General features: G+C 40.8%; 2 protein-coding genes across 4 annotated transcripts in view; one reads left to right on the plus strand and one right to left on the minus strand.

The window, feature by feature from the left end:
* Positions 1-9,769, plus strand: part of TMEM245 (transmembrane protein 245) — a 34,537-nt gene extending 24,768 nt beyond the window's left edge. Inside the window, exons 13-18 of one of the 3 annotated variants that reach the window (XR_014176761.1) lie at positions 95-240; positions 2,783-2,883; positions 5,614-5,788; positions 6,333-6,527; positions 9,133-9,489; positions 9,751-9,769. Coding sequence is in view for 2 of the 3 variants with exons in the window: in XM_081970088.1 (XP_081826214.1) it covers positions 95-240; positions 2,783-2,883; positions 5,614-5,788; positions 6,333-6,483 (573 nt within the window). In the remaining variant the exon portion in view is untranslated. Of the gene's footprint in view, positions 1-94; positions 241-2,782; positions 2,884-5,613; positions 5,789-6,332; positions 7,583-9,132; positions 9,687-9,750 lie in introns of those variants that run through there. The other 2 variants (XM_081970088.1, XM_081970087.1) reach the window with 2 other exon arrangements.
* A 12,381-nt stretch (positions 9,770-22,150) lies between these two features.
* The window catches only part of SLC9A3 (solute carrier family 9 member A3), a 34,832-nt gene continuing 32,908 nt past the window's right edge, over positions 22,151-24,074 (minus strand). The window contains exon 15 of the mRNA XM_081971610.1: positions 22,151-22,898. Coding sequence (XP_081827736.1) covers positions 22,651-22,898 — 248 coding nt within the window. The 3' untranslated portion in view covers positions 22,151-22,650. The remainder of the gene's footprint in view (positions 22,899-24,074) is intronic.

A 24,074-nucleotide genomic window follows, 5' to 3' on the forward strand; every position in this document is an offset into this window, starting at 1 on the left:
TTATTTTCTGGATGTACAGTAGATATGCTTTTCCTTTATTTTTTTTCTTTCATAATACTCTGAATTTTGAGCCATGTTTTCTTCTGTTTTACAGGTTATATTCCTGACCACATTATTCTACCTTTTAAGTTCCAGTGATGAATATTATAAGCCAGTGAAGTGGGCGATCAATTTGATCCCTTTGTTGCAGTCTAATGCATCTTCAAACATAGTCAGTGAATCTGTGGAGGAAGCCATAAGGTACATTAGTTAATGGGATTATATGCATGGTTTACAACAATTTTTCCTACCTATTTATAAAAATGCTAAAACATTTTTCATTAGTACCAAAAATCCTAGACTGAAGCCAGAGATATCAAAACAGCTCTTGTTCCCCTATGAGCTAAAGGTGGGCATTTTACATTTTGTCTGAAAAATTTCTAAAAAGTTGTTTCTTAGAATAATTATTTTTCTATATTTAGACCTACATTATAGTCTATATTTAATGGCTGCATCTTATCATTAATGTATTTGTTATATTTAATTTTAGTCCCCTTTTTTTCAGTGTGACTTCCATTACTAAAGTTTCAATTTCATGTGCATAATTTGGGTTATTAATTATTCATTCCCAATTTAAAAGCATTTCCGAAGTAGCCCCCCTCATGTATATTCAGTATATAGATCTAATAAATAGGAAAAGAATCTTACTTCTTTACCAATTTGGAGGCAAGTTACATCTAAACTGTGGTTTCTTGTCCTATATATACATTTCTCATGATAGTGAGATCAATCAATCAATCAGAATACAGCTGGAAGGGACCTTGAAGGTCTTCTAGTCCAGCCCACTGCTCAAGCAGGAAACCCTATACCCGTGATGGCAAACCTATGGTATTCGTGCTACAGGGGAGGGGGAGCAGGGGAGGACATTTTCACACTCCCAAGCTTCTGAAAAGCCTCCAGAGTCTGGGGAGGAGTCATGTGCAGGCACGGGGTCACACGCACAGGTGGGCGGGGAAGATTTAATTGGTATTGGCACGTCCGCATGCACGATAGCACACACGCCAACATTTTTGTCACGCCATAAGAAAAAGGTTCGCCATCACTGCCCTATACTATTTCAGACAAGTGATTGTCCAATCTCTTCTTAAAACATCCAGTGATAAAGCCCCCATCATTTCTGAAGGCAAGCTTTTCCTCTGATTAATTGTTCTCACTGTTAGGAAGTTTCTCCTTAATTCCAAGTTGTTTCTTTCCTTGACTAGTTTCCATCAATTGTTTCTTGTCCTCCCTTCTGGTTCTTTGGAAAATAAATTGACTCTCTTCTCTTAGGGTAGCCTCTCAAATACTGGAGTACTAGTATTGTGTTCCCCCTAGACCTTCTTTTCTTTAGACTAGCCAAACCCAAATCCTGCAACTGTTCTTCATATGTTTTAGTCTTCAAACCCTTTATCATCTTAGTTCTTTGCATTTTTTCCAAAGTCTCAAAATCTTTTTTGTATTGTGATGACAAACCGGATGCAGTATTTCAGGTGTGGTCTTCCTAAGGATTTATAAAGTGATACTAATATTTTATGTGATTTTGACTCTATGCCTCTGGTTATATAACCAAGAATTGTATTAGGGTTTTTTTGGCTGCTGCCACACACTGCTGCCACATGTTTAAGTGATCATCCACTAGGACTCCAAGATCCCTCTCATAATTACTGTTTTTGAGACAGGTCTCACTTAATCTGTTCTCATACCTTTGGTTTTTCTTACCAAAATGTAAAATTTGCTTTTCTCCACATTAAAACTCATTTTGTTGGACAATAAAATTCATTGTTCAAGTCTGTTAAGATTTTTTTGGATCCTGAGCTTGTCTTGTGTGGAGTTGGCTATTCCTGCGATCTTAGTGTCACCAAATTTGATGAGTTCCCCTTCTATTCCTCATCTAAGTCATTTATGAAGATATTGAAGAATACTGAATCTAAGATAGAACCTTGTGGTGCCCCACTGCTTACTTCCCTCCATGTATATGTAGTACTATTAAGAACTACTCTTTCAGTACGGTTTGTCAGCCAGCTACAAATCTGTGGTGATGTTGTCTATTCTACATTTTTCCAGCTTACCAAGAAGTAGGTTGTGGTCTACTTTGTTGAATGCCTTACAAAAATCTTAAATATACTATGTCCACAGCATTTCGCTGGTCTACTAATTTAGTCACTTTATCAAAAATGAAATAAGATTGGTTTGGCATGACCTGTTTTTAACAAACCCATGCTGGTTACTAGTTATAACTTTATTTGTTTCTTGATATTCACAGATCTGTTTTTTATTATCTTTTCCAGAATATATTGATGCATACATTGTCAAAAAGAAGAAAAAAAAGACAAGTTCTTTAACAAGAACTCTTTTTCTCTGACAATGTGTTTATTTTTATTCTTAAGCAAATTTATAGCAAATAGCTTTTAACTGGAAGAAACGGATAAGTACTTTTTTATTAGCAATAGCAATAGCACTTAGACTTACATACCACATCACTAGTGGTTTACAGCTCTTTCTAAGCGGTTTTACAGAGTCAACATATTTCCCCCAACAATCTGGCTTCTCATTTTACTGATCTCGGAAGGATGGAAAGCTGAGCCAACGATGAGCCAGTGAGACTTGAACTGCCGAACTGCTGGCAGCTGGTAGTTAGCAGAAGTAGCCTGCAGTATTGCATTCTAGTCATTGCACCACCACAGCTCTTATCTTATTTATTATCTAAGTAAACATTAATATTGCAGTCTGACATAGAATTTACATGGCTTTTACATTCTTCCAGAGGGGTATTTGATGCATCTCTCAAAATGGCTGGGTTTTATGGCCTATATACTTGGCTGACTCATACCATCTTTGGTATAAACATTGTCTTCATACCCTCAGGTAAGAACAAAAAAGCGCTGAATGTTTGTGTTTGTGTTAATATCTAAAGATCATGCTCCATTTTGGTAAGTTTTGACATTTTATCTGAACTTTAGTGTACTATTCAAATCCTAAGGGAGAAGATCCTCTTTTTCAGGCATGGAGCATCCCTGCCAAGTGTCAGGCCTCCCCAAGACAGACAACATCAGACAAGAGCACAGCAAAGGGTTAGCACTGAATTCATTGCCTGCAGCACCAGCATTAGGTCCTTGCAAGCTTCCTCACTAGGAGAGAGTCAAGAATCAAGAGTGCTTATGTCAGAAACATGTTTATTTTTCTAAGAAATGTTCTACACTCCTAAACCTATTGAGATCTAATTCATCATGTTCGTTTGATCCACTCTCTTCAGGTTTCTTAATTGTAATTGTAATTTTAAATGTAAAGGATTATAATAGCAATTCTAATTTTGTAGAATTTCCTAACAATTTCTTCCATTTTCTGATAATCTCCTTTTTAATTTAATTATAGTTTAGCATCTATCAATGTAATTAAACCTCTTTATCCCCTTGATATGTGTGTCAAAAGGAATGTGATAACTCAGTGATACAAGGTTGCCATAAAATAAATCTTACTAGTAGAAGGGAAGTTCAACTAAGAAAGTCTAAACTCAATGCCATCATTTGTACCATCTGTGTGGAAAAATATAGAATTACAGAATAACAAGAGTTTGAAGGGACCTTAGAGGTCTTCTACTCCAACATCCTGATAAAGCAGGTGACTCTATAACATTCCAGACAAAAGGCTGTCCAATCTCATATATGAGATGTGAGCAAACATTTCACCAGCTTTTAAAATGGAGGAAATATCTTATTTCTGTCATAGTTACTAGCTGACCCTTCTAGAGTTGAGTCATATTTCAAAATTTTTTGAGGATTCTTAACTTGGGGGATCTCCAAACTTTTCAGTCTGGGGACAACATTGGACATTTTGCAAATATTCGAGGGCTAGGGAGAAAAAAATCAGATTTATAAATGAGCGAATAAAATGCAATTGACTGTGTTTTATTTTCCTCAATGTGATATGATTCTTAACAGCAGCAAAAGAGAAAGTGACAACTATGAAGAAATGATGCCATGCTTGCATAGACAAATGATACAAGAAAAATATCAAACGTTAGCAAATGCTCTGAAGAAATAATAAATTAATCCAATCTTGGTCGGTCACCAGGCCCGAGGTTTACTCTTACAAGCTTTCCTTCATTCATAATAAATTAATAATTGCAAATGAGAAGAGAGAGCTATTCTTTTTGTCAATAAATTTTATTTACCTAAATTTTTCAAATTTACATTAAATGAGAACCTGCCCTATTGGTGCAAATATTAAAGAGGATTTATTTTATTTATTTATTTTATTTGATTTCTAGACCACCCCCTCTCCCCGAAGGGACTCGGGGCGGTGTACAGGTACCAAATTAAAAAACCTTACAAATAATCATAAATATAGTTAAAAATGAATTAAACTTTAAACCCCTGTACAAATTTATAAAAATTAAAAACTAAGCCTAAGACCAAAATTTAAAAATACAGACTGGGGTGGGAGAGCTGGAATTAGGCCAAGCCGGCTAGATTAAACAGGTGGGTTTTGAGCTTCTTACGGAAGGAGCGGAAGTCCGTGGTTATTCTAATATCAGGGGGAAGGTCATTCCAGAGGGTCGGGCCCATCACAGAGAAGGCCCTTCCCCTGGGCGTCGCCCGCTGGCACAGCCTAGTGGACGGCACCCGGAGGAGTCCCTCTCTGTGTGAGTGAATCGGCCGAAGGGATGTGTGGGGCAGGATACGATCCCGCAAATAACTATCCTCATCCAGCAACCCTCCAGCTGGCTCACAACCCCAGCATTAGAGAAATAGAAAAATTCCTACCTTCCTTTCCAAACAGTAGTGAATACAACCCTGCTTTCTTTTCCTCTGCTGTTTGGAAAGGATTGGAGCATAACACATGGGAGGAACTGGTGAAAGGAAGGATCCTTCCAGAGGGCTTGATGTGGCTCATGGGCTGTAGTTTGGAGACTCCTGCTCTAACTGAAAAAGCACCCAAAAGCACAAGGATTTACAAAGGGGAAGAATGGGCAAGAGATTTCCATCATAACTATTCTTGTTCTGGTGCTGCCTTGAATGCAAATTATGATAGTCTAATTCAACTTATACCCTGTTTCCTCAAAAATAAGACCTCTCCAGTTAATAAGCCCAATCAGGCTTTTGAGCGCATGTGCTAAAATAAGCCCTTCCCCCAAAATATTGCAACACAGCAGCAGTCATAAGGTGACCATGCTCGCCACCTCCTGCACCTCAAAAATAATAAGACCTCCCCGAAAATAAGACCAAGTGCTTATTTGGGGGAGGGGTGTCCAAAGAAAATAAGACCCTGTCTTATTTTGGGGGAAACACAGTAGTGTTTTGTTACTTCTATCATTATAACTATTTCTCATGTAATGTACCAGGTTATAATGTCTTAATTCTTGATTCCTGATCCAGTAGCATTGAAATTCAAGATGTGCTAGCTGCTATTTTGTTTTATAAGCAAATTAATTATAAACTCTTTTATCTTGCTTTCTTATATTCTATTTAAGTTCCCTTTGAATTTAAGTATTGGTATGAGATATAAAGTTGCAAAGTACTTGTGGAATTACATTCCTAAATAATTAATTGCAAATGTTACATTTCCTTTCTAACTCCAAACTTTATCTCTTTTTAGCTTTGGCTGCTATACTTGGAGTAGTTCCATTTTTGGGAACATACTGGGCAACTGCACCTGCGGTTCTAGATCTTTGGCTTGTTCAAGGAAAAGAATATAAGGCTATGCTTCTCTTCATTTGTCATCTATTGCCAACTTACTTTGTAGATACAGCAATCTATTTGGATATATCTGGGTGAATATTTTAATTTTTTTCTTTACTGAGCTAAAAAAGTTCTATAACATCAATGTCCAGAAATTTTTAGATGAATTGTTTATGTTATTAATACTGGCATCTTTATTATTCATAATGTTAAAAGAAAATAAGCATGGATGCCACTCTTAAAAAAATGTGATCATTTTCAAAATCATACAGTAGTTATGGATTAGGATATTTTCAGGAAATAGAAAATGTATAAACTGTATGAAGTGTTTTTCTATGCAACAAAAGACAGCATAGATAGTTAATGTGTGCAGTGGAAAGAATATCACTGGAGAGAATGGCTTAAATATTCATGATTTTCTTCAATATTACGTAGAACCTTTTCCATATTTCAAACTCTATTTTTCTCTTTTCTGTACAAGACATGTTTTTGTGTCTGCGGAGAAATATCTTTGCCTGTGATTAGATATTAACTTCCTGGTTTTTGTGCCTTTTGATGACTCAACATATAAAATCAGCTTTCCACTGATTATTCTTAAATGATATTGCAATAATTTCATTTATTATTTGATTGCAGAGGAGGTCATCCTTATCTGACAGGACTTGCAATAGCTGGTGGAACATATTACCTAGGACTAGAAGGAGCCATTATAGGCCCCATACTCCTTTGCATTTTTATGGGTGCCTCTAAAATCTACAGTGCTGTACTTGTGAGTCCAACAAATTAATTACCTGCTCTATTACAGGTGCAACAGTCTTTGAAGATTTACTGGTAAACATTCATTCATCTATTTGTTAGCTTTATAACCTGCCTTTCTTATAAAAACTTTTAAAATATAACGTTTGGGATGTATTTAATTGTTTATTTACATTCTCATGTAATAAGCATGTGTGATACATTAGTAGGTATTTAGTAGGTATGTGGACACCCACAGGCACACACACACACACAGACAGCATGAGAGAGAGACAGTCAGAGACAAAAATGTAAAGATAAAATGCACATTTCCTATTAAGGAAATAATAAAACTAATAAAATTAGTTTAGTAATGACATGGTCAAAATATGGGGGTTTTCTTATATAATTTCTATATTTAATGCTTACATGACTTGAAAAAAGGTTAAAAAGGAAATCAACTACCGTATTTATCGGCGTATAACACGCACAGGCGTATAACACGCACCTTCATTTTAAGAGGGAAATTTCAGGAAAAAAATTTAAATTTCAAATAAAGAACTTTGAAGCAAAATAAGGGTAGCTCAGAACTTTTTTTTTATTAATATTATTACCACTTATAAGGTAAATAATGTAAAAGGACAGTAAAAGCAACTATGAACACTGCTGCTTTCACTGCTACTATCTTCCACCCTCCCTTCCTCCTTCCCTTCCTTCCTGCCTCCCTTCCAGTTCCCTCCTTCCTCTTTCCTCCTGCCTGCCTGCCTTCTTTCCCTCCTGCTTATCTATGCTTCCTTCCTTCCTTGCACCTCCCTCCCTTCTGCCTGCCTGCCTTCTTTCCTCTTTCCCTATCCTCCTATCCTTCCTTTCTCCCTCCCTCCTTCCCTGCCTCCCTTCCAGTTCCATCCTTCCCTCCTTCCTTTTTTTTATTAACTTTTAGTCGGGAGTCCGGGGAGAGGAGAGACGGCTCATCCATTCTCTCCTCCTCTCACCCACACCCCGCTGTCTAAAGCGCTTCCTTTCGCCCGCCCGAGCTCTTCCGCGGGCGAAAGAAAGTGTTTTAGTCGGGTGTCTGGGAGAGGAGAGACGGCTCATCCATTCTCTCCTCCTCTCGCCCACACCCCGCTGAGTAGCGCTCCGTGATCCTTTTCTGTGCGCCTGGTGTTTAGATAGATAGCCGGATGTTTAAAACGCCAGGCGCACAGAAAAGCAGCTGCTTTTGGGGCGAAGCGCTCCGCGATCCTTTTCTGTGCGCCTGGCGTTTAAAACATCCGGCTATCTATCTAAACGCCAGGCGCACAGAAAAGGATCGCGGAGCACTTCGCCCCAACAGCAGCTGCTTTTCTGTGCGCCTGGCGTTTAAAACATCCGGCTATCTATCTAAACGGCTGCTGTTGGGGCGAAGCGCTCCGCGATCCTTTTCTGTGCGCCTGGCGTTTAGATAGATAGCCGGATGTTTTAAACGCCAGGCGCACAGAAAAGCAGCTGCTTTTGGGGCGAAGCGCTCCGTGATCCTTTTCTGTGCACCTGGCGTATATCGCCTGGCGTATATCGGCGTATAACACGCATACATCATTTGCCCCCTATTTTTCGGGGGGGAAAGTGCGTGTTATACGCCGATAAATATGGTAAATTGAAAAAGATGAAGATGCAAAATTATTCAAATGAAATAATTTATAAATTGACATCCTTGCTGCAAATTATTTCACATTTATAAAATCTATGACTTTCTAAAGTACACATCATTTAGATTAAAAAAAGGAATCACTATGGATTTTAGTCCACTAGTCATTGCCAACTACAGGGAGTGCTCATCTCTGTTTCAAGCCCATTGAACTAGCATTGTCCGAAGACATTTCTGGGTCATGTGGCCAGTATGACTTAACAAAGTGCTGTTATTTTCCCACTAAAATGGTGCCTATTTATCTACTTGCATTTGCATGCTTTCAAACTTCTAGGTAACAGAAGCTGGGGTGAGGACTGCAGCTCACCTCATTGTGTTGTGCTTGGGTCTTGAACTTGAACTGCTAGTTCCCCAGTACATAAGTCCAGCATCTTAAAACCAGAGTCACCATGCTAATCTATGTATCAATTAAACAGCAGTGAGAATAGTCTCGGAGGCTGCAAATAATGGAGGCTGCAAATAATAATGCATCAAAATAATAAAAAGTGATTTTAAATGAAGTTGAAAATATGTTTCAAGGAAAAAAACAACTTAGGGAAAGCTAGAGAAATGTATTTCTTAAAGCTCTTATTACCGTAGAAATTACTATAACCCATAGCAATTCTTTTGTTATCTTTTGTTGTCTAGCTGATTTCATAACTAATTCTTCAGTCCATGTTTTGTGCAAAAACACTGTAGTTTTGTCATAGAAATAATAAGAGAAATATTCATAGAAATTCCAATTAAGAAATGGCTCAGCTAAAAGTGGAGCCGATAACTGCAACAGAATGAAGAGCCAGCGAGTAAACTGGTTCTTTATAATATTTCTCTAGACAAGCAGAGACTTGACCTCACCCACAGACAGTTGCTTCTCATGAGAAAAGTGTAAGACAACAGTCCACATTTTAGAGCTCTGGGGGAATAAGGGAATAGCCATCTTGCTCAAACCACAGTCAATGTTTTAAGACCAGTGGGTCAGTGTTCACACACTCCCTTTTCTATTCATTTTCCTAAATTGCATGTTAACTGTTTTTTTAGCTATATAAGAACCCTTGGAGGTTCTTAAATGCTTGACCTTTGGACAAGTCTGAAAACACCGGGTAAGTTGTTTCCAATCTTCAATCAATTCAATTAATTGATGAAGCAATATGATGATAATATTGGATTCATTGAAGAATATGAAGAAAGTTGATGAAGTCTTCATAATTAAAATGGATATACAGATAACAAACCAAGAGAGTGATGTGAATAATTTTCCTGCATTGGATTTACAAAACAGGCTTGTTAAAGCATTCAGTAATTTTGTGAGAAAAGGGACTCAATCAATCAATCAATCAAGTTTTAGCACAGAAGTCCCCAAGCTCTGGGCCACAACCCATGAGTTCAACTTGCGAGGTTTTTTTTACAAGGGGATTCAATGGGCAAAAGGGCAAGGAACGCCACAGAGGCCCAACACTGCCCACCTCGCCACAATGATAAAGGCAGCCTGCCTGGTTCCCTTCCCCACCGTCCCTTTAGGGAGGGGTGGCAGGTGGGGGGGGGGAAGCGAGACACGTGTCCTAGCGCTACCAGAGACTGACAGCTCTGCTGCGTTCCTCGTCCTTTCGATCATTGAATCCCCTTGTAAAAAAAAACCTCGCGAGTTGAACTCATGAGGTTTTTTTTACAAGGGGATTCAATGGGTGAAAGGGTGAGGAACGCAACGGACCTGGAAAGGTAAGAGGCGCGCCTCACTTCTCCCCTCCCCACCTGCCACCCCTCCTAAAGGGACAGCGGGGAAGGGAACTAGGCAGGCTGCCTTTGGGGCGAGGTGGGCGGTGTTGGGCCGCGAGGCGCGCCTCTTACCTTTCCAGCTCCATCGCATTCCTCGCCATTGTGTTCAGGGAAGCCTCTGGTAAAAAAACCACCCTTCTCACGATTTCAAGATGTTTGATTGAACTCGCGAGAAGGTTTTTTTTACCAGCCGCTTCCCTGAGCACAATGGCGAGGAATGCGATGGAGCTGGAAAGGTAAAAGGCACGCCTCGCTTCTCACCTGCCCCAGAAAATAATAAGACCTCCCCTATAATAAGCCCAAGACCATATTTTGTTGGGCAAAAGAAAATAAGACCCTGTCTTATTTTCAAGGAAACACGGTAAGATTGTTAATTGAATCTGGATTCCCCAGTGACTTTGTCACAAGGTTGCAAAAGGTAAACATATGATCCTGGAACACTGCAACCATCATAAATGGGAGTCAGTTGTCAAGCTTCCAAATGTAAATCACATGATCACGAGGATGCTGCAATAATCATAAGTATGAAAAAGGGTCATGTCATTTTCTTCAGTGCCATTGTATCTTTGGATAACTGTTGTAAGTTGAGGACTACCTGTATTAGAAAACTTTTAAAAGTTTAAATTTGTGATTAAAATACTGTATAGTATTGAAAAGATTATATTCCAAATAAGGAAGTTACCATGTACTTATCACAATACTTTAAAAAGATGTATTGTTGCATTTCTGGTTTTGAATTGTTTAATTTTTATTTTTTACACTATCAAGCTGCAAATACTTTTGATTCCTTCTAAATTCTGTATTTTAAGTATTTTAGTTATTTTATAAAGTATTTATTTCTAATAAAAACTTTCTACTATTGAGGTTAAGATTGATAAAATTGTGAGTTCTTAAATTTTGAATTTATTTTTACCCTTTTTTATTTTTTGTTGCTTTTTAATTAAAAAACACAAAAGTAGCAGTAATAGTGGTACATACATTGTGAAATAGAAATAACACATATAAACAGTTCTTTAACCAAAACCAACATTTTAATGTGTTCTTTTTCTCTCTGACAGTAATATTAAAGGACACATTCAAAAAGTTTGTGAAACCTTTTGAATCTTTGATATTTCTGGATAAATATGACCTAAAATGTGATCTGTTTTCCACCCAATCGGAAAAGAACTTATCACACTCATACTTGATTACTATCCCTTTTAATTTTCCCTTTAAACAAACTGATAATCCTATTGGTTTACATATTTTTGCCACATAGAAATAGGTAGTTTTAAATAACTAAAACTTTTTGTCAGTAAATATGTCAGGTTCCGAAGGGTAATGAAAACAGCCAAACACAGGAATGGTTTGAAATGCAGTTTGTATTCTTCCTTCGGCACCAACAAAGCACTAAGGCAATGAATAAATTGTCAGAGCTGCCACCCGGTTCGCCCCACCACCTACTAGTTACTTAGTAATTAGGATAACCTGCCCCTCGTGCGTGCACACACCCATCCCCTCGTAACCCAAAACAAACACCTCTGGGGCCTCTGGGCTGGCCGGAGCTGACATGCGGCTCCCCACCATGGAGACAGCATTTGGAGAGCTACAAATTACAGTCAGTTAGGAGTAGAAGGACTCCTTCCTCCCGGTTTTGTGGGATGTCTGCGGTGGAAGCTCGCTATCAGGTGGGGTGCAGTCCTTGCTATGAACCCACAATGTCTCTGACTGGATAACCTTTCCATAACACAAGGTATTGTACCCGTCCCCTGTGCCACCTGGTATCTAGTATATCTTACACTACATAGTGCCGTTCCCCATCTACAGTAACCGGGGCTGGCAGCTGTAGCAGGTCTCCTCTGATATCAGATGCCTGAACTGATCGGAGCAGGCTGCAGTGGAAGACTGGATGTGTTTTCCCCAGTAGAGGAGGGATTCTTAGCTGCACTGTGACCAGGTTAATAACTCGCACGATTGGGAAAGACCCAATAAATTTGGGCCCGAGTTTCTTACATGGCAACGGTAGCCTGAGATACTTAGTGGAGAGGTATACCCTCTGGCCTATGTGGAAAGGTCCTTGCGCCTTCTGCCTTTTGTCGGCACTCTTTATATGTGGCAAAAGAGTGACATTACGCATCCTTCACCACTTTCCAAACCTTTTGCATCCGGGCTATCCATTCCGAGGTCATATCATCTGGTTGCACCTGAAGACACTCCGGAATTGGGATGAACTCCTGCCCTGTAGCCACATGAAATGGGTTAAACCCCATACTTCTGTGCATTGCATTGTTATATGCAACCTCTGCAAAGGGAAGGAGTTCAGCCCAATCGGTCTGTTGGTACTGGACGTAACATCTTAGGTAGGGTTCCACCATCGTGTTTGCTCTCTCCGCAGCACCATTGCTCTCCGCATTCCACCATTGGGGTGCAAGGCTGTACTAAGCCCCTGTGACGACCCCACCATTGCCACGAATCTGCGCCAGAACCGGGCAGTGAATTGCACTCCCCTGTCTGAAATTATCCTTTTGGGGATGCCATGGAGTCTATACACATGGGTAATCAACAGTTTGGTTCCTAGCAGATGGAAGGCCAGTACATGCTACAAAATGAGCCTGCTTGGAGAACAGGTCTATTATCATCCAAATGACCCTGTTCCCTTGGCTGTCTGGTAAATCTACGATGAAGTCCATGGCTATCTGTTCCCATGGCCGAATTGGATCTGCCACCTGCTGTAAAAGTCCAGGAGGCCGGCCAGGGGCCTTCATCGTAGTGCAAACAACACAACTCCTTACATATTCCTCTATGTCCCTCCTCATGTGCGGCCACCAGAACTGGCGATTTACTAAATGTAGAGTCTTGAGGAACCCAAAATGTCCAGCCGAGCGAACGTCGTGGCAGCGACGTGGCACAGCCACCCGTACCACACTTGGTACATATAACTTTGACCCCTTCCAGGCAAAGCCCTCTCGCTGTGTTAATAACGTTTGATTTTCTTGAAACCACTGGTCCATTGGGAGTGCTGCTTTGATTGCTCTGGAGAGGTACTTCCCCTGGACATACAGGTTTGGTGCCAGTGCGGCCTGTTGAATGGCTAGCACCCTACGCTGTGGGGCGGGATGGTAGCCTGCACTAAATCCTCCCTTTTATTATGATACTATGGTTTGCGGGAGAGGGCATTGGCTAAGAAGTTCTTTCCCCCCGGTATATATTATAATTGGAAGTTGAATCGTCAAAAATACAAGGCCCATCTAACTTGTTTTGGTGACAATCTTCGTGGGGTCTGGAGGGCCTCCAAATTCTTGTGGTCCGTCCAGACCTCGAAGGGTATCCCTCCCCCTTCTAGTAAATGCCGCCATGTCAACAAAGCCCACCGGACCGCAAACACCTCCTTCTCCCAAATGAACCAGTTGCATTTGGTCCCTGACAACTTCCTCTAGTTCAGTGGTTCCCAAAGTGGGCGGTACTGCCCCCTGGGGGGCAGTGGGATGGCTTAGGGGGGCGCTAAGAGGCAAGGGGGGTGGCAGAGGAGTGCTGGAGATTGTCCCCTCTAGCGAGCCATTTAGAACCAGTTCGCTCCCTCGCCCCCACATATCCAGAAGCTGCTCGATTGCTCGCTCTTAGAGGCAGGAGGGCGATTGGTGAGCGGTGGGCAGGGCTAGCATAGTGCAGACAAGCAGGGGGAGTGAGTCATCAAAGGGAGGCCCCTTCACCTCCCTTCACTCCCACTTTGTCTTGAGGTCGCCGCAGCTGCTGGGCGCGGATGGACGGGGGTAGCCAGAGCGGCGGAGCAGCCCAAGCGGGCGAGCGAGTGGGCTGCCTGATCCTCCATCGCTCGCCTGCCTGGGCTGCTCTGGCTACCTCCATCCGTCCTCGCCTGGCAGCTGCAGCGACCTCATCAAGACAAAGTGGGAACGAAGGGAGGCGAAGGGGCCTTGGTGCCCTGCCTGATCCTCCTTTGCTTGCTTGCTATTTTGCTTGCACGGGGCACCTCAGCAGAAGCCCTTTGCTGGCGACCAGATCTCCCCTCCCCGGGGCGACGGGCAGTAGTTTGCACGGTGTGGCCAGCGCCTAGGAGGTAAGCTCCCAGCACCATCCCCATCCCCGCGAGGGATCCTTGCAAGGCTGCTGAATCCTAAGGGAAATGCGAATGGGACCGAAATTTGAAAAACAGATGAAATTCTTTCTGGAGACCAGAAGCAAACACACACACACACACACACACACACACACACACACACCATACACACACTGACAGACAGACAGACAGACAGACAGACAGACAGCAAAAGTGTCTGGTTTTGAATATAATCCTCCCTAGTGCTTGGGGAAAAATAGAGAAACATTTCGATATACATTTTGAATTAACTTGGGAAGAAAATTGCTAAAATCACTTTTAGTTGTGTTCTGCATTAAGGATTCATGCAGTACCATTTCTTGTTGAATTAGCAGAGTAATATTTACAACAGCCAGCTAAGATAGTTTTAGCTGTCTTATAATGTGCGTGGGTAGAGGATTTAGGCATAAGTGCAATGTTTGTCATTTGTCTGAAACGGTATAGGGCAGGGGTCAGCAACCCGTGGCCCTGGAGCCACATGTGGCTCTTTCGTCCCTCTGCTGCGGCTCCCTGTCGCTCAAAATATGCCTCACAACTGCCAAAGTGCAACACTCGCTGGCATATGATTCATTGAGCTTTTTGACCCCCGGTAAGCCAACCATGGATAAACCCAAGCAAAGAAAAGTTGCAGAAGAAAATAGAAGGTTTTCAAGGACATAAGCTAGTTTTGTTGGCGCTCAGGAAATAGTCCGGCACCGGAAGTGTTTTGTGGCTCCTGGTGTTTCCTCTTCTGTGGGAAACGGGTCCAAATGGCTCTTTGAGTGTTTAAGGTTGCCGACCCCTGGTATAGGGTTTCCTGCAGTGGTGGGTTCGCGCGAACCGGTTGGCGACCGAACCCGGAAGTAACCGGACCCGGAAGTAACTTCTGGGAACCGGCACCGGTCCTGTCGCTCGATCGCCCTTGCCGTCCCAATGCAGCTCGCTCGCTCCCCCGCCCATCCGCACTAAACTAGCTAGCCCAGCCAGCCGCTCACTGATTGGCTGGAGTCCAGCCAATCAGTGAGCGGGCTGGAGGCGACCCGTTTAAAAGCGGGTCCTCCATTTCAAAACTCCCTTCTCTTCGCCTTCCAGGAGCTTGCTGCTTCCCTCAGGTAAGCAACTAAGCGCGAGGGGGGGCGTCGGGAGGCTAGCTTTGGCGAGGAAAGGCCTCTGGGCCTTCCCTCGCTGAAGCGGCGGGCTGGCGTGGGCCATCCGGGCGGCGGGCAGCTAGCTTCGCTGAGGGACAAAGCGGGACAAAGCGCCGGGCTCGGGTAGAACGCGCGGCTGTCGGGAGGCTAGCTTCGCCGAGGAAAGGCCTCCGGGCCTTTCCGGGACGAAGCGCCGGGCTCGGGTGGAACGCGCGGCCGTCGGGAGGCTAGTTTCGCCAAGGAAAGGCCTCTGGGCCTTTCCGCGACGAAGCGCCGAGCTCGGGTGGAATGCGCGGCCGTCGGGAGGCTAGTTTTGCCGAGGAAAGCCTCTGGGCCTTCCCTCGATGAAGGCTGGCGTGGGCTGCCTCTCTGCCTGTCTGCTGCCTGTTGCATCCATCCATCGCATCGGTGAGCTGCTGATTCTGCCTGCTGGTAAGTAACCTGGTTTTTTTTCTTTTATTTTTTTAATGTATTTTAAAATAATATTTTATTTATTGTGCATAGAATTTTTTAAAATAATTTTACTTAAAAGTATTGAGTATAGAATATTTTAAAATGGTTTACTTCAATTTATTGTGTGTGGATTCTTTTTTTAAAATTGTCTCAGACTATTTTAAAAAAGATTCTATCCAAAATAAATTAAAATGAACCATTTTAAAATATTCTATACTCAATACTTTAAAATGTATTGTGCATAAAATTGTTTTAAATTGTTTAATTTTAATTTATTGTGTATGGAATATTTTTAATGGTTTCATTTTAAATTATTGTGTGTGGAATAGTTTGAAATGGTTACAGTATAAATTATTGCTGGTGGAATATGGCTGGTACAATACCTTAAAATAGTTATACTATAAATTATTGCTGGTGAAATACTTAACAATGGTTTTTAAGGATTTTTTTATTTATAGAATATCTTTTTTGAATTATTGTTTGGGAATTTTTATTTTTTAATTGTTTATAAAATATATTTACTACAAGAAATGTTATTCCTTTTTGCAAATGTTTTCTTTGTGATGCAATATGTTCCTTAAAAGTGTTCAGACCACGTTTATGTATCTCAAAGTGGCTGCTTTTCTATGGGTAGGCCGGGTTGATGCAAGGCAGCTTTGCAAGATTTTGTGGGTTTCACCCTCATTTATGTAATTCTGAGGTGGTTGATGTTTCTGTGAGCTTCCTGGCACTGTCCTTTATAATTTCCATGGCCTTGATGGTTTTTATTCCAGTGGCTTTGTCTTTCCTGTCCTTAGGGTTAGGAAAAAAAACTGGTTTCATTTGCAGTCTTTGGGGGGGGGGGGGATTCTTATTTTTTGGTGTTTTCCTGGCACTGTCATAGTTTGTGTGGATGTGGGTGTGTAATGTCCCGCAGTTATCTACACATTAATAATGATCTAATAATATTTCCTTATACATTTTAGGGACCTTTCCTTACATAATTGGTGTTTTCTTTCATACTTCTGGATTTCTAATTTCTGTTTCCATTAGTTAGCAATTGCTAAAACAAATCCCACGTGAAAAAGTATTCAAAGCCTTCTTGATTTTAATTGTCAATTTATTTATTCCTGCACATTGTAATATTTATTCATTTTCATATCTCTGTTTTTCCACTGTTGTGCAAACACAATTCCAGCAGCTGTTTGTTGGGGGACACCCTTCCTGAAAAGACTGTACATTGTTGGGTGAAAACAGAGGTCCCTTCTGTTACCTGTAGTCCTCAGCTTACAACCACAATTGAGTCCAATATTGTTTTAGTTATTCTGCAGTTAGTATTATTTAACAGGATGAAGAGACAACAGAGTATGACCGCTAGGACAGTCATCTTTCCTATGTAAGTAGCTCTTTTATTGCTTTGTGTGCTTGTTTCATCCTTAATATAGTAGTGCAAGCAATTAAAGTCTTGCTTTCTGTATCTGTCCTTTGTGCAGGTTTTTGAGCAAAATAAATCGATAAGGTGGTGTGCAGAAGACCGGCAAGCCAGGGATCCTTCCTCTGTAAGTAGCTGTCTTTATTGCTGGGTGTGGTGTGGTCTGTGCTGTGTTCATCCTTGAGATAGTGAAGTGCAAGCAATTCAAGTCTTGCTTTCTGTGTCTCTCCTTTGTACAGGTTGTTGGAGCATGAGGTGGTGGTGCAGAAGACGCAAAAAAGGAGAGTAATTTTCCTTTTCTATTATTTTGTGTGCTGGTTTCATCCCAATGCAGTGCATGCAATGAAAGAGTTCATTTGTGTCTCTTCTTTGTGCAGCCCATTCATTGGAGTCCGTGATATTGAAGACTGGCAAGAACAGTCATCTTCCTCCTGTAAGTTGCTCTTTTATTGTTTTTGTACTTATTTTAATCTTATTGTAGTTCATCCATTGAGGCAAAGAATTCAGTGATATCGTCTTGGCCACTCCCACCTGGTCACATGGTCGGCAAGCCACTCCCACCTGGTCACATGATCGGCAAACCACTCCCACCCAGTCACATGGTCGGCAAGCCACTCCCACAGGTCACATGGCCAGCAAGCCACTCCCACAAAGGAGGCCACACCCACAGAGTAGGTTCCAAAAAAATTTGAAACCCACCACTGGTTTCTTGCCTAGGCAGGGGGTTGGACTAGAAGACCTCCAAGGTCCCTTCCAACTCTACTATTGTATTGTATTGTATTGTTTGCCTGTGATTATATAATAAATTCACATCTTATACATTTGAATTAGATGTTTTTCAATTCATGTTTAACCTATAATTGATATACTTGTATTCAATACATAAGGTGTTAATTACGTCAATGGAAGATAGGAAACTCCATTAGTGATATATATGTCAATGCATTGATTTGTACTCAAAATGTTTAGCTTAAAGAAGTTATAAGGAATCACAAATATGAGTGTGGAAAATGTAATGTAGTTGTGGATGACCCTTTGCATGAGTTGTATTGGGAAAAATAAAAAAATATCATCATCATTATAATTAAAAAAAGAAAATGATTCCCCAAAGAGGTAAAAGGCTACATTTTGCTAGAGTTATTCTTTGCTTCCAAACTGTTGAGGAAGGGGATTGGACTCCATTGTCTATATTTCCCTTTCCATCCCCATGGTTCTTTAGTGAAAATTATAACCCAAGAACATATAGATCCGTTAAAATGTTCCCATTCTCACTTTCCATATTGGGAATCCCTAGGTACCATGCAATAATCTCATCAAATAATGCAAGCAAATGTTGGTGACATTGAGCTGAAGCCAAAGTTCAAGAAATCATACCAAGAGTTTTGGTTACAGAAAGAAATTTCTGATTGCTATCCTGTACTATGGAGAGTGGTTAAGAAGCTCCTTGTTGCATTTCCAACATCATGTTTGGTGGAACATGGCTTCAGTGTGGTCATCCAACTTCTCTCCAAGCAAAGAAATCGACACCAGATTACTGAACGTGGTGATTTAAGACGCCTGCTAAGTGACTTAAAACCAGACATTGGGAAACTGGTATCACTTCATCAAGCCCATCCATCACATTAAGAATTTACTGAACAGTGAAGTAGTTACTAAATTTTACTGAGTTTACTAAGTTACTAGTTACTAAGGTTCTTGATAAATGGCTATCAGACTTTGAAAACCTGGTATCACTGGATCATGTTCAACAATTTTGTTGAATTAACATTAACTAAAAAGGTTTTTAAATTGGATTTTGCATAAATGTGCAATTAATGGTTACAGTTTTGAATTTTACTGTTACTATCTTCCTTCCGTTGTGCAAACCGCCCAGTCACGTGATTCCCCCAGCCACACCCACCATGCCACGCCCACAGAACCTGTCGTAAAAAATTTGAATTCCACCACTGGGTGGGGGGCCCTGAGAATCAGTTTGTAGCACCAAGGGGGCGGTGGACTGAAAAAGTTTGGGAACCACTACTCTAGTTGTAAGCACACGGCTGCAGAACTCCTTCATTGTTCTTTTGTAAGAGGACTGCGGCCACCGCCACATCACTGGCATCTGCCTGAACCACAACTGGCTTAATGGGCTCTTGATGTTTCAGTACTGGTTGAATCTGTATAATGTTTTTGACTCATTTGTTTATTTTTAAAGTGTTTTTTATTTGACATTTTCCAAACATTAAAATCACAATTACATTTTTACAGCTTTCTGTATTTCTTTTTTCTGATTTCGAGTTTTCCATTTTCCATTCTATTATCTTATACATATTCTTCTTTGAATACTTTCTCATTTTTACCATATATACATGTATGTACAATATTTCCATCTCTATTGCTTTCTAAGTATATGCCATCTCTTTTCATTGTGTCTGCTATGTATTCCTTATGCTTTGATTTTACATTTTTTTTCGAGCCATTTATACCACCTGTTCCATATCTATGTTTCCTCTCTATCTCTTAGTTCCATCATTAGTTTGCCTATTTCTGAGCATTCTAGCATTTTTTTGTTTCCGAATGAGATTCTGGCAGCAGTAATTATATGAAGCATTATATATTGGATATCCTTACTAATATTTTTTTTAATTATTCCTAGAAGAAACAGCTCACGGTTCATGTAAATTTTGTGTTCTATTATTTCTTCTAACCATTTTTGAATTTTTGTCCAGAATTCTTTGGCTTTCAGACATGTCCACCACATATGATAGAAGGTCCCTTGTTGGTGGTTACATTTCTAACAGTTTGGAGATCTATTTGTGAACATTTTGTCCAATCTCACTGGGGGTAAATGCCACCTATAAAACATTTTGTAGATGTTTTGCTTATAGGATGCTGGTATTGTCAATTTATAATTTTTCCCCCATAATTTTTCCCAGTGCTCCAATTCAATATTACACCTGAAGTTTTTAGCCCAAATTATCATTGTTTCCTTCACAGTTTCCTCCTCCATTTTGAATTTTAAGAGACAACTAGAATTAGAAACAAACCACTGACTTGAAATTGGTGTCATCAACAGAATTTAGGATTTTTAGATCATGCTCTGTATTACCTTACATGAACGGCTCCTGGCAAGTGCTGAACTGCACCTCACAAGAACTGGGAAGAACGTATTTGGAAAACTGATTTACTTTATCAGGAAAGCTTTAAATTAAAAGAGGGAGGACCTAATTACAACCTTTAGGACTTAATTCCAAGCAAATAGAACTAGACAACCAATCAGATAAAAAGTGGAGTGAAGAGGAAAAAAAGAAAAACTCAAAAACATGTAAGATGTAAGAAGCACGCTTGGGGTCAGCCACAAAGAACTTAAATGCCTATACATTAATGCTCAGTTTAGGGAGTAAATAGTGTGAACTTCAAATGCTAATACATGAGAGTAGGTATGATATAGTTGCCATCACAAAAATTTAGTGGGATGGAACTCATCACTGGAATGTACTGGTAGAAGGATATAAACTATTCAAAAGAAACAAACCCAACAAAGGAGGAGATAGAATTGCATTATATATTAGAGATCACTTCCTCTCCACAGAGATACACAGAACCAAGTATGAAAGCCTCCTTGAATGCTTATGGAGCAACATAAAATGAAAAAAATAATGGCATTGTCATTGGTGTATAGTACTATAGACCACCCAACCAAGCAGAAGAAATGATGATGTTGCTAATCAGTTAGCAAATGTATGTAAGAAATCACACTAGTAAAGGGGGATTTTAAATATCCAGACATCAATTGGATATACACATACCTATACTGGACCGAATTCTTATTAGCAGAAGAAATGATAGAGAAAGTTATAAGAACTTTGGGGGAGAGTGAAAGAAAACCCTCAACTCCATTAAGTTGAAGTGAAAGGTTCTTTTATTAAAAAGATGTTGGCTTCAGTCAGGCTAGCTCTGGATTTTGCCTGGTCAAAAGAGACAGAAGGGTTTCTCCTCATCCCAGCCTCTCCCCATGACCAATCTGTCTTCAGCCAATCGGAACTCACTTAGATGTTTGTAGTAATAGGCATTCTTTCTCAGGGTTCCTGGCCTTGGATTCTGGTGCAAACTGGGGCCAAGGTTCTTTGACTTCATCACCTGTCATTCCCACCGCTCTTTATTTCCCATAATATACACACAGCTTTATTTCTTATTTATTCTACCCTCTAGTTCTAGCCTTTGATAGCAGGATGCCTGTGAAGTCCCAAGCTGCACCTGACAGACCTGACAGACCTGACAGTCTTCCCCCTTTGATAAGAGGTGTTGGTCTAGCAGAGGACAATGTTCAAGTCTGTCAAGATCCTTCTGTATCTTAAGCCTATCTTCTGGAGTGCTGACTAGTCCTGCTAGCTTGGTGTCATCTGCAAATTCGATGATTCCCCATCGATCCCCTTCCAAATCATTGAAGATGTTGAAGAGTACTGGGCCTAGAACAGAGCCTTGGAATACCCCACTGCATACTTCCCTCCATGTAGACGAAGTTCCATTGAGGATTACACATTGAGTGTGGTTGCTCAGCCAGTTACGAATCCATCTGGTGGTGATTGGGTCTAACCTACATTTTTCTATTTTAGCAAGTAGTCGATTATGGTCTACTTTATCAAATGCCTTACTGAAGTCTAAGGAGATTATATTGGCAGTATTCCTTTGGTCCACTAATTTTGTCACTTTGTCAAAGAACATCCTAAGGGACAATTTAAAGCTGTTTCCCACTCATCCCCTGCCTTGATCCTAACTTGATAATATGCCTTCCACAAATCCAATTTGATGAATTAGGATTTGATGAATTGATTTTAATAAATATTTTGCATTTTCTATATATAATAAAGCCCTATTACAATATATATTGTATTCTAGCATTCACTTTGGTTTTTTGAAACTTCATTGTTTTGCATTTGTATTTTATGATATGTGCCTTTTACTAAGAAAATATACTGTATGTGTGTTATGAAAAGATGAAATAGCCATGGCATTCAAGTAATGAAAATACTATGCAAAATTGGAATCAAGTTCATTAATACTTAAGTAATAAGAATTGCATAGGACATTTTGTTCATATTTATTATTTGACAGGTATATTGCATAAGCGAATACAAAATCAGAAAAAGTTTAAAACACTTCACCTTACTGTACCATAAATATCATATTTTCCAAAGGAATTTGTACAAAGAACTCGCTGCAAATGAATTATTAATCATTAGTTATTTATATCTTGCTCATCAAAATATAAAACATATAATTATGATAGCTAACAAGGAATAACTATGGTCATTCATTCAATTTCTATAGCCACCCATCACAACCAAGTTACTAAGCAATTAGGTCCCATGACATTGAACTTCATAACAATGATACTATTATTTAATCATATAAATTCTATCCTAATTATGTTGTAACCACAGGACTAACCGTAATGCCCCTCAGTTCTGCCCACATCTCATGTTGTCTATTTCATTCTGTAGCTCTCAAGCGAGTAGCTTAGTATTCATAATCCACAAATTTAACATGTCCTACTTTAATATTCTAGAATATATTTAACTGGTTTTAAAGCAGAATTTTCATGCCAAGAAGAAAATAAAGGAAGACACCAAAGATATTCTGAACAAGAGAAAATGGCTATTTGCTAGATCACGAAACATCTGAGTGACTGAAAAATAAGAACCTTACATTTGCTAAAATTACAAGTGAGTTGATTCTGGGAGAAAAAGTGTAGGTTGTTCTTCAGCACCATCTAGTTGCAAAAAAGAATCTGTAGATCTGTTGCTGAGTCGAATGGGAGCAAGTCTTTGAAAGCTGTTTGGAGAATAAGGTATCTGTACTCTGGCTCTTTGGGACGGTACCACCATCTCATCACTGGATAGCCAAGGTGTAAACTTCAAGATGGCATTTTGCTCAACATCGTCTGAAAATACTGGATTATCAATGCCTATTAAAAAGTCCATCAAAGGAAAAATCAAAATTAAGTAAACAGGAACATGGTAACTTTCATGCTGTATTAGACTATTGCAAAATTGGAACTGAAAAGAGAACTTGGTTGGAATAAAAAAACGTAGAACTATTTTAACAAAGCAAGTTTCACAAAGGTCCTGCTGCCTGGACTATAGGACAATACAGTGTTTGAAAGTGAGCAATAGAACAGTTTAGTTCTGAATGTCATCTAAGGAATTTAAAAAATATTTTCTTTCCCTTGTTTTTCCCAAAAAGGAAACTGCATCCTCTAGAACAGTGATGGCTAATCTTTTTGGCACCAAGTGCGAAGTGCGTGAGTGCATGTACATGCTGGAAATCAGAAAAGCAGATTATCATCCAGTTTCTGGTGTGAATGTGTATGTGAACACCAAGTGTCCGGTGCGCATGCACCGGTTCCGCCTGGCCTTTTGTGGGTCCTCACGCCTCCCTGCCCACCCCCCTTCCTCCCATCGGGAGGGCGGGACATCCTCATTGAACCAGTTCTGCAGCCCCAGACAGGGAGAGAAAGTTGGGCCGCCTCCCTCCGTTGAAAAGCCAGAGCCACTTCCTGGCCTCGGAGGTAAGGGGCATTGGCATTCCTGGGGCTTGGGTTGTGGGGCTAGCAGTTGGGAGAGCTTTGCCCCAACTCTGGCCAGGATGAAGCACCCCCCAGCCCACCACCAAGAAAAAGCCAGTGCAGCCCTTCTCCGGTCTCTTCCCGGCTGGCACGCTTCTTACTCCTCGGCGATGTCTCCATGCTGTGCTCTCCTCCGGCCCTCCTGGGGCAGGTCTACTCCCTGACAGCTGCTCCTCCTTTTTCTGCTCTAGCATCCTGACTGGGAATTGCAGCACAAGAACCAACACCAACGCTCAGTGGCAGGAGCAGCATGTAGGGTGGCCAGCTGCCCAGCTAGCAAACCCTGCCCCACTGCCCCGTTCGCCTGAGTTGGCCAGGTGCTCCGGAACATGGATGTGCAGCACTGCCATGGGCTGGAGCACTAGAGCTATGCAAGAAGGGAGGGAAGCCCCAGCATGTTGGTCCTGGCTGGCAGCTCTGCTTCCCTTGTGGGTTCTGGCATGTACATGCACACTGGCCAGCTGGTCTTCATGCGCACCACAAACTGGAAGACCAGGTGGCCAGCGCATGCGTGTG

Source organism: Natrix helvetica (assembly GCF_964273705.1).
Source record: "Natrix helvetica genome assembly, chromosome: Z".
NCBI lineage: Eukaryota > Metazoa > Chordata > Lepidosauria > Squamata > Natricidae > Natrix > Natrix helvetica.